Here is a 12,215-nt window from a genome sequence, read left to right as displayed (position 1 = left end):
TATGGCACTTGGCTGGTAATTGCCTGATTTTAAATGTGTAAGGGAGCGCAGATGGCTCATCACCACTATGATTATCTAGGTTGTTTGCAGCAGGTTTTCCCAAAGGTCCAGCAAAAAAAATATGTGAAACACAACCAAAACAAATAGCAAGTGCATCCAACAAGTTTGTAGAGTTGCAAGCTTGACGTAGTCATTGTGTTCTGGGAATATGGGACCACATAATAAACATTTGACTACTTTAATACACATATAAGTTCATTTGTCCCAATATTTTTGGTCCCCTAGAATGCTGTAATTTCTAAACGGTTCACACAATATGAGGAAAATACCCTCAAATTAAAGCTGGAGTCTGTACTTTAACTTGAATTATGGTCATTGTATCACTTCAAATCCAAAGTGCTGTGGTACAGAGCCAAAACAACAAAAATGTGTCACTGTCCCAATACTTTTGGAGCTCACTGTACATTCTACAGACCCTACTGGTTATTCTCTACAATACTTTTATTTGGCACCTATCTATTTCATATACAGGGATTTGCATTAGGGGCATTTATTTGACCTTGGGACAAGTTTAAAACCCAAATGTAATGAAAATATCATTATATCACTTAAATACGAACAAATACGAATCATTGTTCATGTTTAGACAATTATTGTTCATATAACATGAATGACACTTTTCTACTATTACGTGGGGGACTTTTATTTAGAAAACTTACCGAAATTCCGTGACCCGGAAGTACTTTTTTAGTGTCGCTGACAAGACGCTGATTGCACCAAGTTGTTGTACTACGGGAGCAAATCGGGCAATGAATTACAAGCTAGTAGCTAGAACACCAAAGTAGCTAGATAGGCAGCTAATTATCGAATATAAACCAGGGAGGAGATTCAGGAGTCAACACCAAGAAAGAGCTCTCGATAAACTAGTGAAATAAATGCCTTTACGCTGAAAAATGGGTGGAGATGTGTGTAAATAGAAGCTAGTAACTTAGCAGGCTGTCAACGCAATTTTCAAAGCCAGATAGGTTTTTTGTTTGTTGTTGATATCATTAGCTAATTGGTTGGCAAACATTAACTAGACATTTATAAATCGATTAACCGTGTCATCTCGTGTGTTGATAGCTAGTTAACTATTTAACTAGCTTGCTATTATGACAGTCGAAACATTGGTAACTAGTTGCGCTTGGAAATCGAACGAGCAGGCTCTTCAAGAGGATAGCTTTAGTTAGCCTAAGGTGGCTACTGTCATTCAATTATCCAAAGCTGATAGTAAACAACATCTACGCTTAATTGTGAATAGGTATTGATTGCAAACCACTCGACACTTGGCAAACATCACCGGGAAATGAAGAAGTTCTTCGATTCACGCCGGGAACTTGTGAGTTCCGGGCCTGGTTCTGGAGCGGGTGGAGGAGGCATTGGGTCCGGCAGCAGCGGTGGCAGTTTCATTGGACGGGTATTCACCATTGGACGGTATCAAGTGACCGTTGATGAAACTGTTGCTGAAGGTGAGGTAACGTTAGAGTAATTGATGTGCTTTTTCATTAATAACATCCCAGGCAAGCTAATTTATCAATAAATTGCCATAACTATCGCTAGTGACAATAATGCTCTTGCTTTGGGTTGGAAACAAGCTTACCCTGACATGACCTCCATCCTATGGTCAGGCATACTGTTAAATTCTGATAACTGAATTATTGATAACCCCAATAATGTATCTACGTCAATTTATTTCACAATTTGCAAACAAAAACAGCTAGGCTAGCAAGATACCATAGGATTGAGGCCATTTCAGGGTAAGCTTGTTTCCAACCCAATGCATTGGGGCATGGTCTACAACTGTATCAGCTGTGAGCTCCTCAGACAGCTGTACTGTCACTGCTGGTGTCAGGATTCATTTGGAATGTATCTACCAGACTGATAAGAATGATGGAAATCTAAAAACTGGTCAGCCTGCATCCTGAAAGAGATGGGATCTAGGGTGCGGGTGCGGGTGTGAGGAACATGGAATTGGAATCTCACCTCATGAATTACGAACATTATAGGCTAACTTTTCTAACCCCCATTGCTCAAGGCTAGGAGGAACAACATTTTCATTTTAAGGCTGATCAGACATATTACATTCAAAGTCTCAGCTCTCGATGACAAATGGAGAGGGAACCAAACATATAAGTTTCTGATGAGGGTATAAATGTAATTTGCTACATGGGGGAAGTCAACAGGGAGTGGTGAGGCCTATCACTTAATGTTAGCACCTGCTCCACACCATACATTATCTTTAAGATTAGATTGGGAGTGTTCTGGTGGTTATAGCCTCTTGTTTCTGGTCACTGACTGATATGGGTGTGTGCATTTGTCAGTGTTGGTTGGGACATTGAGGGGATTTGATTAGTGCCCCGGGTGAACCAGGTCAGCGTTGATTGCATTCGTTTTGGAATCGGGCTGCCTCCCGGGAGTGAGCCAGGTGCCCCGTTTTGGCTGACAGCGAAGTCCTCTCGAAAAACAAAAATGGCACAGGTTAAGCGTGTGGAGTAATGACTAGGATTCTGTGTTTTCACATGCAAATGTGATTTGCTTTTGATAAAAATGCCTTGTTTGCCTTCCCAATCAAACATATACAGTGTACTCCCCTATATTTGAAGGTGTCATAAGTATTTGGACAAATTCACTTATGGTGTATCACATTTATTTCAAAGTTAAGTATTTGGTCCCATATTCCTAGCACACGATGACTACATCAAGCTTGTGACTCTACAAACTTGTTGGATGCATTTGCAGTTTGTTCAGGTTATTCTGGATTATGTTGTCCCTAATAGAAATTAATGATAAATAATGGATTGTCATTTTGGAGTCACTTTAATTTATTTATATTGGGCACAACATAATCACACAGTAAAGAATGTTGCGCTGCTTGCTTAGCGAGTACCACTTCCTCCTGATTCGGCCATACCTGGCTGGAACTCGGGACCTCTGCCATGCTCTTACCAGTCCACACCACGCGAAAAGCGTCTCCGAACGATGGGTGACCAAGCCTTCTGCTCCCTTGCCCCCTCGCCTATGGAGAGCCGTTCACCACTCATAACTTTTAAAACGGTCCTTAAAAAACACTTCTACATGTTCTATTTCATAGTCCTAGTCTAAAATGTATTTAGCACCTAGCCCACTATTGCTATTATACCTGACGGGGCAGCAGGTAGACTAGTGGTTAGAGTGTTGGGCCAGTAACCGGAAGGTTGCTGGATCGAATCCCTGAGCTGACGAGATAAAAATCTGTTCTGCCCCTGAGCAAGGCAGGTACCCAACCCACTGTTCCCCGGGCACCGTCTACATGGATGTCGACTAAAGCAGCCCCCCGCACCTCTGATTCAGAGGGGTTAAATGCGGAAGACACATTTCAGTTGAATACTTTCAGTTGGACAGCTGACTAGGTATCCCCCTTTCCCCTAAATGAATGATTTTATTGTATCTCATTTGTTTTTCCTCTGTAGAGCTTTGTAAGGAAAACCACCATACAAATTACATTTATTAATTATTATTATTTATATTGGGCACAACATAATCCAAAACACAACCAAACAAATCTGTAAATGCATCCAACAAGTTTGTAGTCACAAGATTGATATAGTCATTGCGTGCAAGGAATATGGGACCAATAACACCAAATACTAAACTTTTGACGAACATTAAGGGAATAAGTCCAAATACTTATTACACCTTCAAATTGGGGGACTAGATGCATAAAGTGCATTAATTTCTAAACGGTCAAACAGACGTGGGAAAATACCCTAAAATAAAAAGTAATATTCTGTACTGTCACCTCCATATAAAAAATGTATCTTAAATATAAAATGCTGGAGTATAGAGACAAATTCAAAGTTTCAGCTTCACTGTCCAAATAAATATGTAGGGGACTGTATTTTATGAAAAAAGGTGTCTGTTTCTGAACGATGCATCATGCTGCTTTATTGACACATGACCCAGAGATGCAGATTACTGTTCAATTTGCAAAGGCCACTCCTCCCTCACCGCCTTTGCTCATTCAAGTCACGGGCCATATCCCAGTGCACCGCGGTTCACCTTACCTTTTTGAGCTTTGTATGTCCTCTTTAATCACAGGATGTTGATGAGCATCTTGCATTGTATTTGTCATTCCTACAGTTCAACACAAAACGCACAGATCCTGCCTCCTCAAAAGCCAGCTACTAGTGACTGTATAAGTATCTCTGACATCCCTGGACTCATTGTTTTTACTGGGTCTTTTTTAATACATTTGGTACCTTTGTGAAATTGATGTGTACTTCCTGTAATATTCCAAATATAGGACTAGCCTAGATCAGAATATTAATGGGCTCTGTTTCACTGTCAAGATGCATGCTAGTATTAGCTCTTTTGTAAAACTACTCAGTCTTGCCTAATTTGATGGATTGTCCCTATTGTTTGTCAAGATTACAGCCTCGAGCCTTCTTGGGTATGACGCTACAAGCTTGGCACACCTGTATTTGGGGAGTTTCTCCCATTCTTCTCTGCAAATCCTCTCAAGCTCTGTCATGTTGGACTGGGAGCGTTGCTGCACAGCTATTTTCAGGTCTCTCCAGAGATGTTCGATCGGGCTCAAGTCCTCAAGGACATTGAGACTTGTCCAGAATCCACACCTGCTTTTTCTTGGCTGTGTGCTTAGAGTCGCTGTCTTGTTGGAAGGTGAACCTTCGCCCCAGTCTGAGAACCTGCTTCTGAGCACTCAGGACTTCGTCAAGGATCTCTGTACTTTGCTCCATTCGTCTTTCCCTCGATCCTGACTAGTCTCCCAGTCCATGCTGCTGAAAAACATCCCCGCAGCATGATGATGATGCTGCCACCACCATGCTTTCCCATCGGGATGGTATTGGCCAGGTGATGAGTTGTGCCTGGTTTCCTCCAGATGTGGCGCTTTGCATTCAGGCCAAATAGTGCTTTCATCAGACCAGAGAATCTTGTTTCTCATGGTCTGAGTCCTTTTAGGTGCCATTTGGCAAACTCCAAGCTCAAATCAAAGTTTATTTGTCACGAGAAGCCTCAGTCCTACCACTGTTGTGTCGCCTGCAAATTTAATGATGGTGTTGGAGTCGTGCCTGGCCATGCAGTCGTGGGTGAACAGGGAGTACAGGTGGGGACTGAGCATGCACTCCTGTGGGGCTCCAGTGTTGAGGATCAGTGTGGCAGATGTGTTGCTACCTACCCTCATCCCATGGGGGAGGACCGCCAGGAAGTCCAGGATCCAGTTGCAGAGGGAGGTGTTTAGTCCCAGGATCCTTAGCTTAGTGATGAAGCTGGTTGTCATGTGCCTTTTACTGAGGAGTGGCTTCCGCCTGGCCACCATTAAGGACTGATTGTTGGAGTGCTGCCGAGATGGTTGTCCTTCTGGAAGATTCTCCCATTTCCACAGAGGAACTCTAAAGCTCTGTCAGTGACCATTGGGTTCTTGATCACCTCCCTGACCAAGGTCCTTCTCCCCTGATTGCTCAGTTTGGCCAGGCGGCCAGCACTAGGAAGAGTCTTGGTGGTTCCAAACTTCTTCCATTTAGGAATAGAGTCCACTGTGTTCTTGTTGACCTTCAATGCTGCAGACATTTTTTGGTGCCCTTCCCCAGATGTGTGCCTCGACATAATCCTGTCTCTGAGCTCTACGGACAGTTCCTTCGACCTCATGGCTTGGTTTTTGCTTTGACATGCTTTCATATAGACAGGTGTGTGCCTTTCCAAATCATGTCCAATCAATTGAATTTACCACAGGTGGACTCCAATCGCGTTGTAGAAATATTTCAAGGACGGTCAATGGAAATTGAATTTTGAGTCTCATAGCAAAGGCTCTCAATACTTATATAAGTAAGGTATTTCTGTTTGTTATTTTTAATATATTTGCTAACATTTCAAAAAACCTATTTTCGCTTTGACCTTATGGGGTATTGTGTGTAGATTGATGAGGGGGAAAAAACATTTTAATACATTTTACAATAAGGCTGTAATGTGAAAAAGTGAAAGGGTCTGAGTACTTTCTGAATGCGCTGTATACATGACATTACATTCACCACAAGCCAGTATCTAATTGATTGATGCTAATTGGCTCAGTGTGCTGCTGTCTACGTTGCAGGGTTGAGTAATTAACTGAAATGTTGGTATTTTCTAGTTGTTTTTTTAAACAACTAATTGACCGAGGTCGGTTCAGTTATATGAATTACAACTTTTCAATCTTTCTGTGAGCTCAAATCAAACACACACAAATAGCACAATTGGTTAGGAGACTGTAAAACAGCAGCCATTCTCTCCGGCGCCATTCTAAACAAAGCTCAATGCGTACACTACAATGCTTTTACTCCTGCTATGTAAAAGAGACAGGGATACGGCATCGAGAGGGATAGAGAGCAGTTGCTTCATGGGGGGTATCTCTACCTGAAAATAATGATCTACATGATTGAAAGTTGATATTCAGCAGTCATAAAAGTATGCTTTCTTTACTTTGAAGAACTAATAGTGATTCTGTCCGACAGCATTGGCAGCTCTATAGAGATGAGTTGACTTGGAATTAAATAATAAAGTAATCAAATGAAACTAATGTACATAACTGAAATATTGTATTAAAGTAATGTGAATAAATGATGGTTAACAGGTGATAAGCAGTAATGGGCCGTCACTAGGCCTACCATCATGAGACTGTTATGAATTGTTTTATCCTGTTACAGCATAATAATCTAACCGAACCGACCTCAAACACTAAGAGCTCAGTACTACTACATTGTTTACTCTTCTAGACTTACATCATTAGGCTACTTTGCTCTCCACACCATAGCCCCAGAGCTATGCTCTAGACAAGAGTTATCCAACTCTTAGACCTGGAGCCTGCTGGTTTTCTGTTCTACCTGATAATTAATTGCACTCGCCATGTCTCAGGTCTAAATCGGTCCCTGATTTTAGAGGGGAACAATTTAAATGCACTGGAACTGGCTTCGAGGTCCAGAGTTGAGTTTTAGGGCTCTAGACACATTGTCTAGAGCTCTAGTATTGTCCCATCAATGGGCTATCTACACCCTCACTGTGTTGTCTAGTCTGCTGAGCCAGATGTTTGTCCCGCACGCTGGTGCTCTGCTTTAGGGACAATGCTATGCTGATCCATAAACCATGGTCAAAGTGAATGTGCCATTTTGTCAGCTGAGATGGCCTGCTGCTGAATAATGGATGGACAGAGTATGATTTATTCATCACTGGTATAGATGGGCACCATCTGTCGGTCCGCACCACGCCTGGTTAAATGCCTGGATCATAGAATTAGGAATTAGAGTACTTAAAGTATGATAAATAAAAACATACTATTAAATAATCTCTCTGGCATGGATATCCTCACATTCAGTCCTCCTTAGGCTTAGGACTACTCTTCTATGAAAGTGAGTGTGCTGTTCAGAGGGGACAGTGACACATGGGGGTTGTTGGATGGTACAGTCAATTCACAGTGAAACAGCTCAGTATAACATTAAATTGATAACTTTCTGTATATTCTCAAACCATGCATGAACAAGCTGCTTTCTGTATGCTGATGTGGTTTACCGGTCTGGGTCCAGTGGTGGAACCAGCTGAGCTGACTTCCTCAAACTGCTCCTGCTCTCCATTAGAGATTGTGCATTTTGAGAAATTACAGTTGGAATGTTTTTCGAGGGATCATATTTTCTGGCTGTAGATTTGCTCTCCAGTCAGGTTGTTTGTTCAGATGGTTTTGAGGTGTGGTTGGTCACATTTGCAGGAATTTTAAAAGCAGCTTTATGCCTGTTCACTCAGCAAACCAGAAAGCATTTAGCTGCAACTAGGCATGTTAACTGTTAATTAGACTGGTCATGCTTATCGGTCTATTGGGTAATTTGTGGAATTTAAATTGGGATGTGTGTTTCTGTTAGTTTTCATGCATTCTATTCTTCACACATGCACAGCATACAGAGTGTAGTTTGAGGAGCAGAATAACCTACCACCTGTCAGACAGCTCAAGAGTAGCTCCTCAAAAGCCTGTAGGCTACTGGAGTGAATCTGCTTTTGTAAGCCCAGTTATTGTGGAACAAACACCAATTCTAAATGCAATCGCTTGTTAAACTTTGTTGGTCACGATTAAAAGAAGCTATTTTTATACCTCAATCTCAACTCTTAATTAAAATGTGCTCCCATTCGGGTGTATAGGCTATAGCCTGCCTACCGTTGACTCTATCTGCGAGTTACCCACCCCTTTGCAATGTGAGCTTCAAGCTGTATAATGGTTTGAAACCTGAATGCTTTACTTTACTTCAAATAATGAAGCATACCTTGCTTCAAAGTAGCCTTGTGAAAATCTGTCTGTAGAGACAATTATTTTATAAGGACTTCTTTATGCCATTAATCAGCATTTAGCTCCTGTTCTATTGGTTTTCATTTAAACTTTCTTTCGTTGTCCAAAAGCCAAAGGCACAATCTTAGTCATATTAGCAACCCATCATAGTTGTTGCTATTAAATTCCCCCTCTTTCTAAATTTCTAACAGAGATTTTAATATTTGTCACAACTTCTCACATTAGGTTTTCCATTAATTGCATTTTGTCAAATGTTTAAAATGTTTTATTAGCAGCTTCTTTACAGGATTTGCATGTTCAATAATAAGCTATAGCCTTTTGAACTTTAAGACGATAGGCTTGCGATTGGTGCACATTTCCATTAAGTTCTCAATAAAAAATGTCCGGTCCTTGTATGGGTGCGTAGTATCAGAGAGGAAGAGGCAAAGTGAGAGGTTTCACTCTCTTCAAAATCTGTCCAAAAAAGCCCACTGTGTTTCTTTGGGCCTAAGCTTCCTTTTTCCCACACTATATTCAAATGTCAGTATGTGTTCTACAAACGGTGGAATAGGAAAAGTATAACACAACTGATGGCAGTAGCTAACTAGCCAGAAAACCTCTGTAGCTAGCAAGCAACGCTAAAGGGATTGCAAACGGCTTAGCATAACTTTAGCCAAAAAAAAAAATGGTAAGAATTTGTGGGAGTGCTGATGACGTCGCACACTGTATGCACTTTCGGTAGCCTGATTAGTGTCCAGGCTGAGGATAAATCCGCACACATTGCATACCTGACCACCTCCTGAAGTGGTGTGCCAGATCTGTACACAATCTGACCACAAACTTGTGTTTGTCTAGACATGTCTTTTCAATGCAATCTTCGTATTCTGATCGCAGAAGTCTCATATACACTACCGGTCAAAAGTTTTCGAACACCTACTCATTCAAGGGTTTTTCTGTATTTTTACTATTTTCCACATTGTAGAATAATAGTGAAGACATCAAAACTGTGAAATAACACATGGACTCATGTAGTAACCAAAAAGTGTTAAACAAATAAACATTTTTTTTTAATATATATTTGAGTTTCGTCATTGATGGTGCAGCTGGTGCAAGCTGGTTTAATATTAATGCCTACTGGAGACAAGACTTTGCCAGTAGAATTGTCTGCTCAATGCTGGATGCAGGGTAACGCATACTCCTAAATAATAATAATATGCCATTTAGCAGACGCTTTTATCCAAAGCGACTTACAGTCATGTGTGCATACATTCTACGTATGGGTGGTCCCGGGAATCGAACCCACTACCCTGGCGTTACAAGTGCCATGCTCTACCAACTGAGCTACAGAACCACTCCTCAGTGAACGTGTTTGTAAACAATGTAGTAGTTTTTTTATTTTATAGTAGGCTACATGCTGTTACACAAGCTCCATTGCAGTGATGACGACCCTTTGTTTACTGAACTGTATTTAAAAAAAAAATTTGTATATATTTGGTTGTGTGGACAACAACGTATTATACTGACTCATCAGTGTTGGGGGGTATTTTGTAGCTCTTGTTGTTGACCTGTCCAGTCCAGTAAATCAGTGTGCTGGTGCATGTAATTTAAGAAGGTTGCTAATCCTTCTAAATTCACGCAGGCGCCCGAGATTAGACGGCGCGAACTAGCAGGTGCTTGGCACGGCAAACCCAACATCAGCTGTGGCAGGAACACACACTCTCTCTGTAGTGTGTACATGTTTGTGTGCTTGCCCTCAATGTTCAATTTGATTCAGGCACAAAACAAGCTTCGCTGGATACACTATTTTGCATACATTTGCATAAATGTGTTTGAACTTGTTCATATGAGACAGCCTATTTTTTTTTTTACTTCTCAATGCAGTCAATCATAAATAAGCAGCATGGGGTTTCTTTCAGCCCATTTTCCTCATTCTTTAATACTTAATTAATCACCATAGGACTAATTATTATGGTGCGGGTATGATGAATAGAAAATGCGTAAGGGAGTTGATTTTAGCCTGACCCATGGGTCATACATTTACCAATATCATGTGTAGTATGTATGTAGAATACCATTCTACTGAGTGTACGTAATATTCACTCGAAGCCTCATTGGACAGCAGCAGCACCTACTGAACTGAAGGCTGTGGTGGAAAGCCTCATGATCAAACATACTGATCACGTGGAGGGAGCTGTCCTTGGCTTAGTGATGCGATGCGAGCTGGATGACTCAGCCCAGGGCATGGCTCAGCGCAAGCAACAACGCATGGCATTCTGGCCTGGGAGAGCATGGGGCTGGCTACTCACAGGCCTCTCTGAGCAGCTGCAGCATCCTCCTATAGTAGGACTGACTGTGTGTCTGTCCGAGTGAGTAATAAAGATGGAGGCCTGTGTCTGAATGCCCATACTTGCGTCTTAAATAGTACGCTGTTTGAGTATGTGAAAATAGGAAGGGTTATCATATGTGTTTTTTTTATTTTAAATCTATTGTGGTTTAAATGCCAGGATGTTCTCACTTCGGCTTTTCATCTAGTAGAATTTGCTGCACACTTTTAAGGAATTTAAAATGTATTTGAAGAGGGGTATGCATGTTTTGATAGCTAGATCTCTGAGTAAACAACTCGCAAGATAGTAAATAGTGAAGCTTCTGCGGTGGTCTTCAAATGGAAGTCACTTTTGTTCTCATTAAAATGATCACGACTATTTTAATTGTAACGTTACTACTCTGGAAACAGATCTGCTGCCTGCCATGCCTTTAGTAAAGCTAGCTATATTCTTTAGCAGGACTCAAAGTTGCATTAACGAGCATCAGCCATAGAGGCAGCATTTTCACTTTTGGATGAATAGCATGCCCAAGTTCAACTGCCTGCTACCCATCCCCAGAATATAAGATATGCATATTATTAGTAGGTTTGGATAGAAAACAACACTCTGAAGTTTCTAAAACTGTTTGAATCATGTCTGTGAGTATAACAGAACGTATGTAGCAGGCAAAACCCTGAGTACAAAACATTCAGATTTTTTTTGTTTTGAGGTCACTCTCTTTTCAACGAATATTCATTGGGAAACCATTTCTAAGGGACTTGCTTGCAGTTCCTACCACTTCCACAGGATGTCACCAGTCTTTAGAAATTGGTTGAGGTTTTTCCTTTGTGTAATGAAGAAGTACGGCCATCTTGAATGAGTCACTTGAAGTGGACTGAATGAGAGAGGCGCGTGACTAGAAAAGTTGCATCAGTTTGTTTTCTTTTTGTATTGAACACAGATCATCCAGTCTTCAATTTGATTATTTACGTTTAAAAATACCTAAAGTTGTATGACAAAAGTAGTTTGAAATGTTTTGGCAAAGTTTACAGGTAACTTTTGAGATATTTTGTAGTGACGTTGGTCAAGTTGGAACCAGTTTTTCTGGATCAAACGTGCCAAATAAATGGACATTTTGGATATATATCGACGGAATTAATCGAACAAAAGGACCATTTGTGATGTTTATGGCACATATTGGAGTGCCAACAAAATAAGCTTGTCAAAGGTAAGGCATGAATTATAGTTTATTTCTGCGTTTTGTCGCGCTTGCATGGTTGAAATATGCTACTCTCATTGTTTACTGTTGTGCTATCCTCAGATAATAGCATCGTTTACTTTTGCCGAAAAGCCTTTTTGAAATCTCACATGTCGGCTGGATTCACAACGAGTGTAGCTTTAATCTGGTATCTTACATGTGTGATTTAATGAAAGTTCGATTTTTATAGTAATTTATTTGAATTTGGCGCTCTGCATTTTCCCTGGCTTTTGGCCAGGTGGGACGCAAGCATCCCACCTATCCCAGAGAGGTTAAAATGATCACAACTATTTTAATTGTAACGTTACTTCTTTGAAAACAGATCTTCTACCTGCTA

The 12,215-nt window shown here is 40.9% G+C and overlaps 1 protein-coding gene across 13 annotated transcripts in view; it reads left to right on the top strand.

The window, feature by feature from the left end:
- Positions 1-767: 767 nt before the first annotated feature.
- The window catches only part of LOC124036294 (AP2-associated protein kinase 1-like), a 53,344-nt gene continuing 41,896 nt past the window's right edge, over positions 768-12,215 (top strand). For all 13 annotated transcript variants that reach the window (XM_046350680.1, XM_046350675.1, XM_046350678.1 and 10 more), the window contains exon 1: positions 768-1,508. In XM_046350680.1, coding sequence (XP_046206636.1) covers positions 1,346-1,508 — 163 coding nt within the window. In that variant the 5' untranslated portion in view covers positions 768-1,345. The remainder of the gene's footprint in view (positions 1,509-12,215) is intronic.

Source organism: Oncorhynchus gorbuscha, linkage group LG05, assembly GCF_021184085.1.
Source record: "Oncorhynchus gorbuscha isolate QuinsamMale2020 ecotype Even-year linkage group LG05, OgorEven_v1.0, whole genome shotgun sequence".
In the NCBI taxonomy this organism is placed as follows: domain Eukaryota; kingdom Metazoa; phylum Chordata; class Actinopteri; order Salmoniformes; family Salmonidae; genus Oncorhynchus; species Oncorhynchus gorbuscha.
This window is presented reverse-complemented; position numbering and strand designations above follow the sequence as displayed.